This window comes from Gopherus evgoodei, chromosome 11, assembly GCF_007399415.2.
Source record: "Gopherus evgoodei ecotype Sinaloan lineage chromosome 11, rGopEvg1_v1.p, whole genome shotgun sequence".
Taxonomy (NCBI): Eukaryota; Metazoa; Chordata; order Testudines; family Testudinidae; genus Gopherus; species Gopherus evgoodei.
In genome coordinates, this window is record NC_044332.1 from 34,295,583 (window position 1) to 34,314,643 (window position 19,061).

Below are 19,061 nucleotides of genomic sequence, written 5' to 3' on the forward strand. Positions count from 1 at the left end.
GCTTCAGGTGTCTCCTTGTACAGATACATAATATATTTTTGTGTAAGTATTGTAGATTATGAGGCCCTATGATCTTCTGCCTTCTGCATCGGTGGTCTCTTAGTGAAAGGTAGTGAAAAGAGGCATAGGTGTCCTCCACCCAGGAAGTCTCTTCCATAGAAGAGGAAGGATTCTGTAGCGATTCTTAGCTTCCTCCACCTGAGGCCTCTGGATAGGAGGTAATACCTGATCTAGAATCAGATACGCACTCAGGAAGTGGATAAACCAGTCATAGCAACCCCTTTGCTTCATCCCTTGCTATAGTTGTCTTAAAGCTTCTTCTTTTTGAGCTGACACAAAGACCTCCAGGACAGAGTGTATGGAATAGCTTGTAGCTTTACCCGGTTAGATGAATAAAGTATCTGATGTCTTGTAGCTCCAAGACAAAGTAGCACTCCAAATCCATGAAGGTTTGTTGGAACCAGTTAAATTAATTTGTAACCACCCTGTATTGGATCTAGGAAGTCTGATTCTTTATACTTAGTCTCTAAAAAAGGATTTGAATTTTTTTTCAGTACACGAGTACTTCAAAATTCATCTACAAATACGTTTTCTATAAAGTAGAGAGGAACTAAGAATTGTTAGTGAGATAAATATTTATTATTTGTATAGCACCCAAGGTTCCAATCAGTATCTCGGCCCCCATGGTAGAGGTTCTGTGCACTTATTAAAAAGATGGTCTTCTTCCCAAGAGTTCACAATCTAGGTTACACCCTTGATCTATGGAATGTAAGGCTTGAGAGAATTGCACCTGCTTCCTAATTGCTAGTTATTGCTCCATAAGTTTACTTTTTGACTATGCACTTGACTTCTGTAGGATGGCTTTGTGGAGACAATACATTTGGGGAGTTTTACCATTGACTTCATTGAGATCAGGATTTCACCTTTGGAGAATGAGTTTTTTTTCCTTTTTCTACTGTCTGTCACATATGTCTCGAGGGCTAGGGAAAACATAGCTCTCTCACTTGTCTCTTTTCCTACTTTTCCATAAGAAAAGATTGTCATACCTGTCCTTTTCAGACATCCTTTGACTATGTCTAACTTCTGCCCTGAGACACTTGCTAGGGATGCTGTGATAAAGATTCTAGACACCATTAATGACTGCTTCTTGTAGTAGCTAGTCTTGGAATTCTAGATTTAGTCCTAAGTGGAGCACAGGATCTGGTCCAAGAGGTGGATATAGATGAACCACTTGGTAATCGCAACCATAATATAATTAAATTTAACATCTTTGTGGGGCAGGGGTGGGGGAAATACCAAAGAAGCCCACCAAAGTAGCATTTAACTTCAGAAAGGGGAACTACAGAAAAATGAGGAAGCTAATTAAATAGAAATAAAAGGAACAGTCACAAAGGTGAAATGCCTGCAAGCTGCATGGAAACCACAACAGAGGCTCATATTAAATGTTTAGCCCAAATTTGAAAAATAGCCCAAAATTAAAAAAAATAAGAGGATCAAAGAATGCCATTGTGGCTAAAGAACTGCGTAAAAAGGTGGTTAGAGGCAAAAAGGCGTCCTTTAAGAACTTGAAGTCAGATCCTGCCAAGGAAGATAAAAAATAGCATAAACTCTGGCTAGTCAAGTGTAGAAGTATAATTAGGGAGGCCAAAAAAAAAATAATCAAAAACTGCAATTTTTTTTTAAAGTACATCAGAAGCAGGAAGCCTGACAAACTATCAGTGAGGCCACTGGACAATTGAGGTGCTAAAGGAGCACTGAGGGAAGACAAAGCCATTGCAAAGGAGCTAAATGAATTCTTTGCATCATTCTTCACTGCAGAGGATGTGAGGGAGATTCTCACAACTGAACCATTCTTTTAGGTGACAAATCTGAGAAACTGTCCCAGATGGAGGTGGTGATAAAGAAAATAAGGAAATTTTGGAACAAATTGGTAAAATTAAACAGTAATAAGTCACCAGGACCAGATGGTTTTCATCTAAAAGCTCTGAAGGAACTCAAATATGAAATCACAGGACTATTAACTGTAGTCTGTGTGACAAAGTTCCTCCTCTACCTTGGTGGGTCCTGTGCTTATTGGCAGATTTGCTCACCTCAGTGATCTTCCCCACAGTCTGGATCAACTTCTCCTGTGTCTGATCAGGAGTTGGGAGGTTTCAGGGGAACCCGAGCCTGCCCTCTACTCTGGGTTCCAGCCCAGGGCCCTGTGGATTGCAGCTGTCTATAGTGCCTCTTGTAACAGCTGTATGACAGCTACAACTCGCTGGGCTACTTCCCCATGGCCTCCTCCAAACACCTTCTTTATCCTCACCACAGGACCTTCCTCCTGGTGTCTGATAACGCTTGTACTCCTTAGTCCTCCAGCAGCACACCCTCTCACTCTCAGCTCCTTGTGCCTCTTGCTCCCAGCTCTTCTCACACACTTCCTCTCCTCTGGCTCCTCCTTGCCTGACTGGAGTGAGCTCCTTTTTAAACACAGGTGCCCTGATTAGCCTGCCTTGATTGGCTGCAGGTAATCTAATCAGCCTGTCTGCCTTAATTGGTTCTAGCAGGTTCCTGATTACTCTAGTGCAGCCCCTGCTCTGGTCACTCAGGGAATAGAAAACTACTCATCCAGTGACCAGTAAATTTGCCCTCTACCAAACTCCTGCACCCCACTGGCCTGGGTCTGTCGCATCTGTAACGTATCATTTAAATCCGCTTCTGTAGAAGATGACTGGATGCCAATTTTAAAAAAAGGCTCCAGAGTTGATCCTGGCAATTACAAGCTGGTAAGCATAACTTCAGAGGAACTACAACAGAAGACAAGTGAGGAAAGAGTAGACAAGTTCCTGTTATTCTCCCAAAATAGTTGTCAGTCATGTTTCCTCTTCCTTTCCTTCTCAGATGTCTTCTAAGATATTGCCATTAAGATCCCAATATGTGTGGTGTTGAAGGTCCGGGCATGGAAGGACATATTTAATCCTATTGTAAATTTGCTTTCTGTGAGTGGGTTGATTCAGCACAAATACCATTATGAAGGGATTTGGTTCCTGAAAGGAAAGGATATGTTTTATTCTTTACAGTAGGGAGATACAAAAACTTAACTGGATTTATTTAATTTCGAAGGAATCATATGGGGAATGTAGAGAAGTCATTGCTACAGGGAGTAAAAATCCACCAATCTGATTGGCCATTTTTTTTCTGTCTATTTGTTCTAGAAGGGAGAGAGAGAAACCCAGAATCTGTGTTGCCAGTCAGAAGAGAGCAAATTTACAGGCAGGTGGGGTTAAAATTTTTCATACTCCAAACAATTTTACATTTTCAGATATTAATTATTTTTCATATGTCACTATTAATATGTTTCATACCTTATGCACATGTAAGAGGACAGGTTACTGCACCAAAGAACTTACAATTTAAGGGCCCAAACCTGCTCCTATTAAAGTAAATGAAAACAGGATCACTTCCCAGACTAGACAAAATATAGACAGATGGCCTTATCAGGCAGTGGTTACTCATGTGAGTAGTCCCATGATTTCACTGAGATTGCACATGTAAGAATGCTAGGAGCAGGACCAAAAGTTAGGCAAAAGAATGTAATAGAACAATAATGTGGTTGGGTTTGTGTATAATGTTAGTGCCAATATTTGTGTTTGTTTTAAAAATAATTGTATTTATAATGTAAGTTCAACTAAAGAAATAGGAAGTGAGGCATGGAACACACATAGATGAGTAGAAACTAATTTTCTTGTATACTGGTAATTAGTTAACAATAGCATTTTGACTTTTCTTAGCCTCAATTTTTAAGGAAAAAATATCTAGCTTCATACAAGTTCTAGTTATCATTTAAACATTTGTATAATCTCTAATAGATATACTGAAATAACAAGGTATGACAGTAATGAAGAGTAACTATGAATATTTTTAACCATTTAATGTGCACAGGTCAGACTAACCATCTTTCATCTAGCTGGTTTCTGCCTCAGCTGCTTTTTAAAAAAATGCAAATAAACAGAGGGTATGTTTTTTAACTTTTTAAAAGGGTAATATTATCACTAGTCTATTAACACTGTTTGTGCAATAGCTACAAAGTTTTTTCTCTAAACCAAATAACCTGCTAATAGCAAAGTTTATACAAAAGCTTTTGTAGATATGTTAGTTAATAGGAAATGAAACTAAGCACCATTGTAATGACATTAACCACCTATTTCTCTTACTAACAAAAGAATAGTTTTAAATTATTCCTGATTTTTTATTATTTAAAATCCTGTCTAAACTAACTGAAAACATTATTCTGAAGGCAGTTCTGCTTTGGCAATATCCAGGGTACTGCAAGGTTTATTAGCTGCCTAACACTCCACCTACAGGACAACTGGGAAAATTACATGACAGTTCTATAAATGTTAGTGTAGAACAGGGGTCAGCAACCTTTCAGAAGTGGTGTGTGGAGTCTTCATTTATTCACTTTAAGGTTTCATGTGCTGGTAATACATTTTAATGTTTTTTAGAAGGTTTCTCTCTATAAATCTGTATATTATATAACTAAACTATTATTCTATTGTAAAATAAGGTTTTCAAAATGCTTAAGAAGCTTCATTTAAAATTAAATTAAAACATTGATCGTATGCCTCCGGCCCCCTCAGCACGCTGCTGGTCTGGGGTTCTGTTCACCTAGGCCGGCAGCGGGCTGAGCAAAGCCTGCGGCTGGGACCTCAGGTGGCAAGGGTCCGGCAGCCATAACCCCAGACCAGCTGCGGGCTGTGCAGGGCTGGTGGCTCAGTCTGCTGCCACTCAGGGGTCCCATCCGTCGGCTCCTGCCAGCTGGGTTCCCAGATGCCAGACCCGCCCAGCCCGCTGCCAGTCTGGGGTCCCAGCCCTGCCCACATACAGTGGGTACCTACCTTCTCCCTGGTTCTGGCCCATTCTCTTCCTCTCTCTAAACTGAGCTGAGGGTGGGAGTGCACTGAGCACAGGGCTGGGGGTGAAGGAGCAGGCTGGGGGTTGGCCAGGAGCTAGAATGAGGGAGGGGGCTCAGGGTTGCAGCAGGAGGTTTGGGTGTGGAGTGCTTACCTGGGCAGCTCCCATTTGGTGCAAGGGGTGCAGGTGGGAATGTGTGTGTGGGAGTGCAGGAGCTCTCGTTTGGTGCTTGGGGGGGTGCATAGGGTGTGGGGGGGGTAGGTATGCGGAGGAGGTGCAAGAGTCAGGGCAGAGGGCTTGAGGCATGTGAGGGGGCTGCAGGTGTCAGGGCATGGGTTGTGGGGGGTGAAGGAGTCAAGCAGAGGGCTGTGTGTGTGTGAGGGGAGTACAGGGCTCCAGGAAGGGACCTGGGGTGTGTGTGGGGCACAGGGCTGAGGGCACAGGGCTAGGTGGTGTGTGGGGCTGCAGGGCTCAGGGCAGAGGGCTGGGTGTATGTGAGGGTGGGGTCAGGGCAGGGGGCTGGGTGTGTGTGTGGGGGGGTCAGGGCAGAGGGCGCAGGGGCCTTGGGGGGTGCAAGGATGCAGAACAGAAGGCTGTGTGTGTGTGAGTGGGGGTCAGGGTAGAGGGCTGTGTGTGTGTGTGGGGGGGTCAGGGCAGAGGGCTGGGGGTGTGAGCTGAGGCTGTGGGGTGCTCACGGCAGGGGGCTGGAGGGGATATGCCCCTATTCCTTCCCCCTCCCCTTCCCCGCAGCCCTGTCCCTGCCTCTTCTCTGCCTCTGCTGGGAGCAGTGAGCATGCTGACTCCACTCCTCCCCGAACCCTTCACTTGCAAGGGCAATCAGCTGATCGGCCAGCAGGGAGGGAGGGATGGAGAGGAGGAGGAGGGGCAGGAAGCCAGCAGGCTGCGGGAAAAGGCAGGGTTGCTGGTAGGACCAAGCTTCTGCCCCCTGCCCCCGCGGGAGGGAGCGGAGGGTGGAGAAGAGCGTGCCGGGTCGGGCAGGATTTTTAATGACACACTGCTGCCTACTGGGACTCCAGCTGTCTTTGGCATGTGTGCCATAGGTTGCTGACCCCTGGTATAGAAATACACATTTATTTGTACATTTAGAACCGTTTTAATTGGGAATGAATAAAAGTTTCGGTAGTGTTCACTTGTATTCTTTTTAGAAGTTTACGTACCTCACTAATAGCAATGTTAACGTCCTTTCAAATAATGGCTTTGGATTTTGTTGGGTGGTAAGGTTATGTGCCATAGTTCACATACATACTGTAATATTACGTACTTAGAAAAAACATTGTTTTCTGAAATCTTCAAAGAATCCTCTGTGCTAAGGATTCAGTCTGCATTCATTATAAATTAACAGCTACATACATTCATCTTTAAAACTTAAAACACATTGTTCAAAAGTGTCATACAGTGAACATGAACCTCTGAAGTGACATAAGAATGTGGGTAGTTAGTACAGTAAAAATCACAATATTTTAATGTATATTTTGTTTTCTCTCTCACCCCCAAACAATAAAAAATATTTTAATAATCTTTTCAGAATGGTTGTAGAGAGTTATTTTATACAGAACAGAATATAGGAAAGTAGCTGGCATTACCTATGCCTGTAGATATTCAATTTTTTTGCTGGTGGAAAATAATACAAAACATTCCTCAGAAATTTGGATATTTTATTGCTATTTAAAATACTAATATTAAATTAGTGTTTTTTCTTCCATATATTTTGAAGCACACCAGAGATTACCTTTTAATTCTAATTTCTGTAGTAATATATTGTATATAGTAATACTATATTTTATATAGTAACGTATTTTTAGGAATCTGACTGTGTGGGTATGAGAGAGAGAGAGGGATACTCAGCCTCTTCCCTACTATATCACACACATGCTTGAGAATGTGATATAGGTAAATGAGTAAATTGCAATGTAACATGTACCACTGCCCATTATCTTATTCTTTTCTTTATCCACCTTTTCTGGGAAAGGTTAGTATTATAGTGTCAAATCATTTAAAACTGATACATTGTTATAACGTTTAGCTGCAAAGCAAACTGTAAAATAACACGTTGGTAGGGCTTGTATAAAATTACACAGTCAGAGCCAGCGCTAGGCATAAGCAGACTAAGCAATTGCTTAGGGCCACAAGCAGCTCAAGCCCCTTTTCGTTGCCATGCGAAGTATGTGTTGGAGGGGGGGGAAATATTCCTACTTAGGGCCCCTGGTGGGCTAGCTGAGAGTCCAATACAGCTGAAAACTTGCACTTTTTATTGACTGTAAAGTAAATAAAGTTTGTCAGAGGACTTCAGCTTTTTTCTCCAAGTATTAGCACCAGTTAATCTGTTGCTCTACATTAGCAGTTGTAATCCTATTGGGCTTAGTCTGTGGCTAAGGAACCAGTATTTATATGTCATGCTGAACTGTCCCACATATTGAAAGGCCAGAACAATTTGCTCACTGTCTTTTTTGTCTTTATCTTCATTGTAGGAATTATTCTTGAACCCTGTGGGCTACTTGAGATATGGGGCTCTGGTAGCTATGAATATGTGGCTTTAAAATAAGAGCTGAATGTTGGGGAGCTGTCAGGCACCAAATCTAGGTTTTGCTGCCTGATCCAGTGATTAGTTTGCTCAGATGCACTCTTAGTAAGGTTCACCAAAGAAGCGGTCATGTGATAGTGCTCTAATGAGTTCAGAGGCATGTGGAGTTTCTTTATGAACAGTGTTTCACAGCTTTTGGTTCTTGATAGTGATTAGATATTCTTTTCTAGGTACACTGCCTCTTTAAATCTTGAACCACTTCCATAAGGTCAAAAAAGTCAGATGAAACATTTTTGCCTTGGAATTTGCTGGTTTGTTGAAATCTAAATGTTTCATGAACTGCTCCTGACCTGGGGCTCTATTCCCTTTTGCAAAGAATTTTGGAATTTTTGATTTTCATTCTGAAATGGAGCAAACTTTCTCTGCCCAGCTCTAGTTTGCAAGTGTAGTCTTTAGACAAGCTTCTCTGTGCCTGCCTTGGACCGTATTCTTTTGTTACACCTCCTGTTTAGAGTAGGATCCATTAGGAAAGCACTTCTGTGCCTTGTCCTTGGATTTCTACTGGAAACACCAGATACCTGATCCCTTTCCCGGAAGAGCTCAAAATAGATGCCACCTACCTCTGCTGTTTTGCTTTGATTAAGCTTTTAGGTATCTTGGAAACTCTCCTCCTAATGCATCATTGCGAGAATTGCGACCAGCAGGGTTTGCATATTGTTCCCTGATTTGAACCCAAGAGGGGAAAAGAGAACTGTGTTCTCAAGAGAGGATGTTTGCTCTGAAATTCACTTCCTTCACTGGCTCAGCAATAAACAAAATTTCTCATTCTTCAGAGTGTGCTTCATGATCTTTTTGTTCATCCATATGTTTGACTGAAAGAAGTGGCTTGAATGTATTGAGTCGTGTGTGCTGTGTGTGTTTTGTGTAATCTCTTTGTGAGTTGATTTCATTGTAAATGGATGTATATTACACTAAGAGGCCTCTGAGTACATTTTAACAAATCAAAAGAAAAAGAAATAAAAACAATCTAATTTAGCATAGCAAGCATACCATTTTTATTTTTTCCAGCACTGTCATAAGTTGTCTAAAAGTTGCCATGTTCATTTAAAAAGTTCTGGGGTAGCCCTATTATTCATATGGTTACAGAGGATGATTTTTTTTTAATCACCGTGAAATAGTAATGATATAATGTTTGAGCCTTTTTTACATCTTCACATCAAAAGCAATGTATTTGCCAACTGTGTTATCTTAGTTGCTTTTATTTTTCATGTACTATAGCTGTTGTTGAGGCGATTTAAATTCCCACCTGAAAGAACAAAGAAGCTGAATGCACCAGTGCCTTAATATTAAGCTTTTTTTTTTTCTAGGAATACTTCTTTATGAAGCTAATATTGTGCAAAATGCTAGAAAACTGTTTGTGGTCATGCAACAATATATCCTTCAGCAGCAAAATTGTAATTCACTAACTTTGATTTCAAGATAGCATACTGATTCAAATTCTCCCTTGGTATGCTTACCTAGTTTATAGTTACAAGAACTTATTATTGTGGAAATTCATTAGCAATGCTGAATGATAGTTCTCTGCTGATGTTCATTCTGTTATTATAACTAATATGAAAAATGTATTGTAATATGTAATTAATGACTGCAAATTACATTGCTTTCTATATCTATTTCAAATTAAATAAATATCAAAGAGTATAAATATTCAGTATACGTATTAGTTCAAAGCTTTCCATTCATGTCAGCAGCATCTGAGTGGTCAATAGAAATATTGCAATATAATGTTGGGGTAGATAATACTGAAGGATATGGAATCATTATTTTAGACACCAAAACTAATATTTTTAACAATATCCAGAAACATTAGAGAAAAAGTTTGAACTGTACTAGCACTAGGCCAGACAAGCATGAAAGATTAATGTAATCTTGCATATCCTGATGCACATTCTTACACAAAAAATCCATCTGCAAGTGTCATGTCAGTCAGCAGAAATCTTTGATGGGTGGATGCAGCTGGGCTGTCTCTTCTGGCAAAGCTGCCCTGGAAAATGCTAAATGTGGTTATGATGCTTTGTGCCATCTGTAGTATGCCAGTTTATCCTGTCTTCATTGGCATTTTCAGTACTACACAGGGCATCAACAATCACAGAGACAGCAATGTAGAGTGACAGATTCATTTCCTCCAGAGGCTACCAGACTCTGGTGTATACATGTGCCACCTTGCTCCTTGTGTTATATTCTGTTGTCACTGGTATTTGATTTTATTTCATATTTCTATGTTTAACTCAGATTTTTAGTTAAGCAGCTTGCATATTCTAACATGGTCAATTGAATGTGGTTAGTATTTAGATAATTTACTTCTATCTGATGGTAGGCTTAAACTTTTCCTATATGCCAACTGTGCCATTACAGAAACTTGTATTTTTGACCTATGAACAAATATTGTTCATCCTATGAATTTGAAAACACCAGCTTTAAATTAGAAACTGGCTAGGTATCAGATACCACCAAATAATTTCTGTAATAGAGTATGATTTTGACCTTTTATTTATAAAGTTGTTAAACTTTCAAGCCTTTTAATGCATTTAATGATCAAAATATAAGCAAATGTAAATTCTGACTTATTACTTTATATTCATATGAGAGTGATAAAAATAAATTGTTTGAAGTTAGTTCTTAACTTTCAGTATTAATTATTAAAATCTTTTTCATAGTAACTGAATATGAAGGACATGCTCTCTCATTGCTTAAGGAATGTGAACTCCACACATTTGATGGGTAAGTTTGGTATTATTAGTTTTGCTTTTTATTGTGAGGCGTCTAATAATAATCACATAGGGCTCGTCTAAACAAGCACTTAGTTCACAATAAGCTGGGGTGTAAGTCTACCCTGTACTGTCCTACTGTTCCACGGACCCTGCTGCCATGCACTAAAAGTTCCCTAGAGTGCTTTGAACTACCCCCTTTGAAAGCTCCCGGAGATACAATTTTAGTTAATTTATAGAATGCCTGCTGATAAAGTTTTAGGTCCTAGCCTGTTTTCAAGTACATATTTGGACCAAATAGATTAGTTCTGTTCTAAAATTTGGTGCCTGGTGTGATTATTTCTTTTGTTTTAAAAAATTATCTTAGTAATTTTAAATTTCGTATTCTTTATTGATTATTGAATATGTAGTAATCCATAACTCTCTTGCACAGGCCTAATCCCCCACCCCTCAAATAAACATTAAAGGCTTCTCAGATCATTTTCTCTTAAATGTCAACCTTATGTATTTGCAAGAATGACAGAACTGCTATTCTTTAAACTCATAGATTTTTTTCAAACAAATGGTTCTTAATGTGAAGTTCAATACTTTTCTCTTAAATGTTAAACTTGAAAAATTTTTTCCGTAAAACTCCTAAAAAGTGACTCAAATATTAATAGAAATTATATGGACTCAATCCTATCACCTTTGACGTCAGTAGTACTGTTTTTTGACATGAGCAGGAATCGTACTATATAGCTTAATCAGTGAATTTGGATCAATGGTGAGGATGTGAGGTTCTGCACACAGGAGTTTAGCCTATTATTTAAATGTGTGAGCTTGTATTAATGATATCTGTCTATGCCACTTAAATGAAAGCTGCTTTGAGGTTTTCATTGTAAAACTAGAATTTCCAACATTTTAATCAGAATTGATGCATTATGTAAAATATATAGATAAGCCTCTTCAGGATTTAAATTAAATATTATAATGTTTCGTAGGATGCCCTCATTGCATGTTTGATCAAATACAATAATGTCTATATTCATTGTAGTGCTATATAACATGGAAGTATAATGGTTATTTTTACAGCCTTATTTTGAATTTGTATTTTCTTTTACTTTTTCCAGTGATCCATACAAGAAGATTTAAATTATGCCTTGTAAACCTCAGTAGTAGTTTCAGAACAGTTCTACCTCTCTTCCTTGATATTAGCTTAGCGATATAGCCATTTGCAAAGATAGTATATATATTTTCACCTTCTGGTACATTTGCTTCCTAACCCACAAAGGGAGGCCCTTCTAATTTGTGGTTGAGGCATGTTGGTGTGAGGCAACCTATACCTATACAAGACTACACCAGATTGTTCTACCTATAGAAGACTTCCATTTTCTGTCAAATCTTTCCCCTTCATGAGAATTTGTTTTTCTTAATTAATGGAAGGATTTTAAAATGTATGGGAAGACAAAAACCAAAAACGTATGAATTGCTAAACCCTCTAAATTAAAAAAAAGTGTTACTAAAATTACTCAAAGATCTATTTTTACATTTTGCAATCTCTTTGACCAAAAATTAGTTTAGAAAAGGTAACTTCTGTGGCTTGGTGGGAGGGAGGCAGAAACAGGCAGAATGGCAGCCTATGAAATCATAAGAATTGCCCTCTCTTCCCATGGATCTGTAGCTCAGCAACTATCTTCTCTTCAGATACAATTTTTTTCTTCTGTAGATACGTGAAATGTACAGACAGGCAGTTTTTGCGGCTGGCTAGCAACTACCACCTTGCATCTACTTCAGCTATGGTGATAGCGGTGCAAAATCTAAATCAAGGCAGTGAAAAGGCACTATGTTGTGTTTCTTGCCAGAGTTCTTTGTGCACTGTGTCAAGGGATCATCTTTTTTGCTCACTCTGAATGGCTGCAGCTTCCATCATTAGGAAAGAAAGCAGCATCCCTTGCTTCACCGGGGCACTCCCCAGCAATTCCCCAACAAAACCTATCCCCAGTACCTAAAGCAAAAGGGAGGCAATGTTCCTAGTGAGAGCAGGGAACTGAAGAAACTGTAGCTAATAACCCTGGGAAACTATAGAGAGAGGATTCTGGACCTTGAGCCAAAAGGAAAACCATCTTGAGGAACCTACTCCCCAAAATTATCTTCTGAGTAAGACAGGGCAGATAGATATATGTTCAAGCAGCTGGATTTAGCTTTTGGACATCTAGAGTTAGGTTTGTTTTCAGCCTTGCAAGATGAATGATTCTTTCCCTTTTGGTACTTGGATTTAGGCTTACATTTAAATCAGCTTTAACCAGTACATCTCCACCCCAACCTTGGGCTTGGTAGGGTGCTCAATTTCTCATACTAATGCCAAACCTTGGTACTGATATGGTGATTATGCCCTGGTGATGCTACTAGTCCTAGCCTGCTGTACATCCTTAGCTTTGTTTTCTTATATCAGTCTGAACTATGACAAAAGCATGGAAAATGCATGCAGGTCTTTCTCCCTAGTCAAGAGCTTAAAATGTCATGGATTTCGGAGAAAAATATTTCAGGTTAGACAGGTGTCAATGAAAACTGGTAAGAATATTGCATCTGATGACTGTTTGTTTGTTGCCATTGGAGGCCTTCACAGACTCCCATAGAGTAGCTCAATAGAATCTAATTCTTATCTAAACAAAGTGGTTCTTAATGATTTATATTTTTTTAAAAAAATGTTTTCCTTGTCTGTCCTTAGGCTATGCAGTGTAGTTATGGCCATGTGGATTCCAGGATATGACCTCCTTCACCTTGTCCTTAGGTTGTGAGTTCCTCCTATCAGGCTAACCTTCCTGAATGTCCAGAAAGTGCCCAGCAAACAGGGACTTTTACTATAAACAAACAAAAATACGGCATGAATTTGCTGAATCTTATATGGTGGTGAGAACCCCACTTACAGGGGTCACGTAAGTGTCCTGTAGGAGTTCTGGCTTTATATCATCCTATGGAAAATTAAGGCAGTAATGAATACAACATAAGTCTTCAGAACTTGATATCTTATTTTTTGTTGTTGTATGATCAGACAAACAACCAAGGACTGCTATTAACATGCAGAAAAGAAGTATGTGCCAACCTTTTGTGTCATGGAGATATAATGGTTTTTATGTGGGCAATTTTTAGCCAGAACTTCCTTTCTTGTTTGATGAGGATGAGTTGGATCCTGGTTTAAAAATAAAGACATAAGTAAAAAGAAAAACTATGAGATGAGGAAAAGTGTCAAAGTTGAGAGAATACAACTTCAGTATTTGTGGTAGGATATATTTTGTTTTCCGAAGAGTTTACCATTATAAAACCAGCTGAATGTTTAGATATAGTTGCAAGAATACAACAGAAGATGCATGCAATCAGAAGTTTAAATAATGTCCTCTGAACAAACTTTTACATCAATTTTATTCTTAAAAATTTTCCTAACATTGGAGAGTGCTAACACACATATTTTTATTATTAAATTATGTTTATCTGGGGAAACTTCTATTAACATTCACATACATTGCTTTGTAAAACTGCTTAATAGCTGTTTAAGAAACAGAAAAAAGACACTAGTCACAGCAGTACTTTTACTGACAAAAGCATTCTCCTCTACAGCCACAGCAGTTGGGACTTTAATTACCTACTACAGAAACAATGATTAAGTACCTTCATGCAAAGGATTGCTGGTAGTAGGGTTTTATGCCTTGGTATATCCCTCAAGTGTTTGCATAGAGTCAGGATTAGCTCTTTAGAAATGGGTTTTAGCCTTGTTTTGTTATATTTCTGGCAATTAATAAATAGTGACATGCATTTATGGCTTGATCCTACAAGGTCCTGCTCTGTTGTTCCTCATCCAGCAAAGAACTTAAGCAAGAGCTTAATTTTATCCATTTGAGTAATCCAATGGTGAGAGTATTCAACACCTTATTTAAACTATCTCACATAGCTGATTTATACATGAGTTGTTAGACATTTATTTACATATAATATTTAATTCTACTCTGAAGTGCAAAGGAGTATACATCAGAGAGAGCAGAAATAAAGGCTGTTAATGTTGTATTTAGATTTTAGAATAGCCGATGTAGCCGTGAAGTTTTGATCTCTTTCCAGATAATGACTATACACAGTTATAGTTCTGTTTATTCTTCTAAAGCCACACTTTTTTTCTGTATTTTCAGTTACATCTTATCTCTGCCACTTGTGGTATCTATAAAAATGCATAGAGCAACATTTTGAGCTCAGCTGTCTTGGTGTATGTGCAGTCTATAGCCTTCAATGGAGTTATTCAGGATTTACATCAATATATATGAAAGCGGAATGTAACTCTTGGTGTTTTGGTTTTAAAGCAAGCCTTACTAAACATAACTCAAAGTTACTGCCATTTAGTCCCTACACTCGCTACTAAATCACAGTAAGGCTTCCAAAGATTCACAGAGACCCAGAGCCAGTGACCAAATAATTGCTATCATAGCTTTATCGGCTAGAGTCCCCATGGCAAACCTTCTGTTAAGAGCACATGGACCACCTCCAGTGTCAGATCAAAAAGCTGTTTTCCAGGCCCCATCCCCTTCCAGTCCCTGAATGTTTTAGCCCTTCCTTCCAAAGCTTCAGCGAGCTTCTTTGAGAGGCAAAGATGTTTCAGTTCATGTCACAAGACTTTTGCCCACCAGTTTTTGACACTCACATTATTTACTATTTTACTTGAAGTAGTAGAGTGCCTCCTCTACTTATCTGCTGCATCCATATGCTGAATAACACTCAAATCAGTGATCTGAAGAATATTTAAGCCTATGATACCACAAGATATACCAAAGTAGTATGCAACAGAATATGGCAAATACATTATGGGAAAAATTCTTTCCTGAACTAAATGAGATGAACTGTTAAATGTCTTGGAGCTATCTGGCCCAAAGCAGAAGCATGCCCCTTATATTCCAACACCTGTTTGCCCAGCAAGTTTTGCGAGTATTTAAAAATCTAATTTATTTTTAATTATTTATACTATTTATTTACTTGTGCCTGGTTTGGATTATAAACATAGATTTAACAGTTATGCTTTCATTTGTAGTCTGTCTGGTCAATTTCATTTTCTATTTCTTATGTGTAACTTTAAGTGAGTGTTAATGTGTGGATGTGTTTAGCAATGGCCAGATTTGGTGAGCCTTTCATGTAGATTAGTATCTTGCTTCTCAAACAATCCCATTGAGACTATGGGATTGCCTGCTGGAGCCAAGGTACTACAGCATGTGAGTAAGGGTGGCAGAATCTGGCACAATACTAACAGTGGAGTCTTTCATAAAATAGGTGATACTGACTTGTGTCACAGGTTAGCCTTAATAATAAAGAGTAACAAATAGAAATCATGTAGTTGTGAAGAACATGAGGTCTGCCTATAATTCATGAATATTATATATTCCTTTTGCCTCATTGTTTTGTGTTGTTTCCTATTTGTGTACAAAAAAATGATCAGAGGTGCAGTTAGCCCTATAACTGTGACAGTCATATTACGGTATTAACACATTCCAATTTCCCATGTTTATTAACCAACCTATCCTACTTCACAGATTTAGAGCTGTCTAGTTACTGAACTTGGGAAGTGATGTTTCTCTTAATCATTTTGACCTGTAAACTGTGTGTGTGTTTCTCTATATGTAACTATAATTCAAATACCTAGAAATTATTCTGTTTTTAAAAACTATTTAGAAATCTTATGTAGTATTTGAATTGTCCTTATGTAGATATTTATTGCATTATAATTGTCTTTCATTTATAGATCAGCTATGATATATGAAACAAAAGTATTTATCTTGTACTGCTGAGCCTCATCGTTTATTTTATTTTATTTTATTTTTTATAGGGTGGTTTGTATTGGTGGCGATGGGTCCACCAGTGAGATAGCTCATGGCCTACTACTTAGAGCTCAGATGGATGCTGGAAGAGATACAGATTACATTCTTTCACCTGTCAGAGCACCACTTCCTCTTGGCATTATACCAGCAGGTGAGAACAGAAGATACAGATTCATTTAAGTACCTTTCTTAAGCCTCTCTGATATATTATAGAATCAAAGGCCAAAAGGGACCACTGTGCTCATCTAGTCTGATCTCCTGTATAACACAAGCTATAGGACTTTCCTGAATCAATTCCTGTTTGAACGAGAGCATATCTTCTAGAAAAACAATCTTGATTTGAAAATTTCCAGTGATGGAGGATCTACCACATCCCTTAATAAATTGTTCCAGTGGTTAATTAGTCTCACTGTTAAAAAATTGCCTATGATTTCCCATCTGAATTATACTGTTTCAGCTACTGGTATAAATAATAAATAAATCTTACGTAGATTAATTCATAGTAATGGCACAGATCAGTTCCTTACTTGTGGGAGGATCCCCTGGGAGAGGAAATCTCAGTTCTCCTCCTGCTCCTCTTCCTCATTGTCGAGAACCATGGGGAGGGCAAGTCTCATCTCCATGTCCTCTTGGAAATGGTGCCATCCTTGTGGATGTCCCTGGTGTCCTCCTACTTCCCTCCACAAGGTTCTTCGGCAGCATCTCCATTGGATTCAGATTTCCAGGAGCAGCTACAACTTAGGGTATGGCTACACTTACAGTTGTACAGCACTGGGAGTTACAGCTGTCTTTGTACAGCTGTGTAGGGAAATCACTGCAGTGTGGCCACACTGACAGCTACCAGCGCTGCAATGTGGCCACATTTGCAGCATTTGCAGCGCTGTTGGGAGTGGTGCATTGTGGGCAGCTATCCCAGAGTTCAAGTGGCTGCAACGTGCTTTTCAAAAGAGGAGGGTGAGGGGGAACGTGGGGAGGAGAAGGAGAGAGAGTGGATTTTGGATCTGTCAGCTCCCTGCCTTGCAAGTTCTAAGGACTGGAACATACACATCAACCACCGTGCAAATCGATTTAAAGTTCGAGCCTTTCCCCCTCCCCTCTCTTATTCACTAAATGCAAATTGTGCACTCCTAAAACAGGAGCTGTGTTTGTTTTTTAGATAAGCAGCTCGGGGGAGCTTGGATTTCAGCCATTCTTCCAGTTTGTTGTAAGCAGGCATTCTGGGATACCTCCTAATACCCTGGAGGCCAATAACAGCGCTTTTGGTGGTCACACTTGATGAGCAGTGCTGCATCACCAGCGCTGCAATCGTTACACCCCAAGCGCAGACCAGGTGTACAGCAGCGCGCAGCCAGGGAGTTGCGCGTTGGATGTGCTTGCAGGTGTGGACAGTTAATAAGTTGCAGCACTGTAAACCCACCCACCAGTGCTGACAACTCTCCAGTGTAGCCAAGCCCTAAGGGGAGTGCCAACAACCCTGCGGTAAATTATGCAAAAAAGATCATACAGTCTCAGGCTATATTAACTCTCTCACCTTATCTCCAGGGCTATAGGGGCATCCCATTGACTTGTCCTCTCCCTGTTCCTATCCCGGCTGAGCCTTCTATTGACCTGACTCTGGGCTCGTCCAGACTAGGGGGGGGAAATCGATCTTAGATACGCAACTTCATCTACGTGAATAAACGTAGCTGAAGTCGAATATCTAAGATCGAATTATCACCCGTCCAGATGGCGCGGGATCGATGTCCGCGCTCTCCGTTTCGATTCCGAACTCGTTGGGGTTGATGGAGTTCCGGAATCGATATAAGCGCGCTCGGGGATCGATATATCGCGTCTAGATTAGAAGTGATATATCGATCCCGCAGCAATCCTATTTGAACCGCCGATACGGCGGGGTAGTCTGGACGAGGGCATAGTCCCACCTGTTTCTTCTTTACCACCACCCTCAGCTTGTCCACACCTCCTGCTCTCTAGCATCTACAGTAGAATCTCAAAGTTATGACATCTCGAAATGGAGGTTGTTTGTAACTCTGTAACCTGAACAAAATGTTAGTGTTCTTCAAAAGTGTTACAATCTGAACATTGATTTAATAAAGCATTGAAACTTTACAGAAGAAAAATGCTGCTTTTAACTATTTTAATTTAAATGAAACAAGCACAGATACAGTTTTCTTACTTAGTCAAATCTTTATTAATTCCCAACCCTCTTTTTTTTGTTTTTTAAGTAATTTTATGTTTAACACAGTACTGATCTGCATTTTCCTTTTTTTTTTTTTTTTTTTTGGATCTCTGCTGCTGCCCCTACTTCTGGTTCCTAATGAGGTGTGTCATTGACCGGTCAGTTCATAATTCTGGTGTTTGTAACTCTGAGATTCTACTGTACTCTGGGCTACGCAGAGAGATTTCCACTGAGTCCAGAGAGAGGGATGATACTGAAAGGGTGACTGAGAAACTCCCATGGGGAAAGAGGAATATCTATGGATGGAGAGTCCCTTTTGTTTGTGGATTTGAGGGGGTGGGGCAGGGGAACTGATTTGACTTCATATTTGTAAGTGCATTTTTTCAGTTAATCCTTTGTAACCAGTAAGGGAAAAAAATGGAACTATGTCTTTTCTCTAAAGCTAATGGCCATTCATACCTTACTCGTTTAATCATTTCCCATAAGATATATTGAAGTAAGTGCATGGGTTGCCTTTGGAATGATTTTAGCTATCCATATTCCTCTCCTTTAAACTGACCAGATGTCCCAATTTTATAGGGACAATCTAGATTTTTGAGTCTTTTTCTTTTATAGGCTCCTATTACCCCCTCCCCCACAAACACACATACACCCTGTCCCAATTTTTCACATTTGCTGTCTGGTCACCCTATTCTCCTTTTTAAATAAATAATGGTAGTCCTTTTCAAGCAGTATTAAAGAGCTTCAACCTGCTTTTGCTTTTACAAATTGCAGATAACAGCAAAAACATTTTCAAAATGCAGTATTTAAAATAAGCAATAATTAGTAGAAAAATATGGTGGATTATATTA

General features: G+C 39.4%; 1 protein-coding gene across 4 annotated transcripts in view; it reads left to right on the forward strand.

Moving 5' to 3' along the window:
* The window catches only part of CERKL (ceramide kinase like), a 102,269-nt gene that overhangs the window by 65,172 nt on the left and 18,036 nt on the right, over positions 1–19,061 (forward strand). For all 4 annotated transcript variants that reach the window (XM_030580059.1, XM_030580062.1, XM_030580061.1 and 1 more), the window contains exons 4-5: positions 10,156–10,219; positions 16,043–16,185. In XM_030580059.1, coding sequence (XP_030435919.1) covers positions 10,156–10,219; positions 16,043–16,185 — 207 coding nt within the window. The remainder of the gene's footprint in view (positions 1–10,155; positions 10,220–16,042; positions 16,186–19,061) is intronic.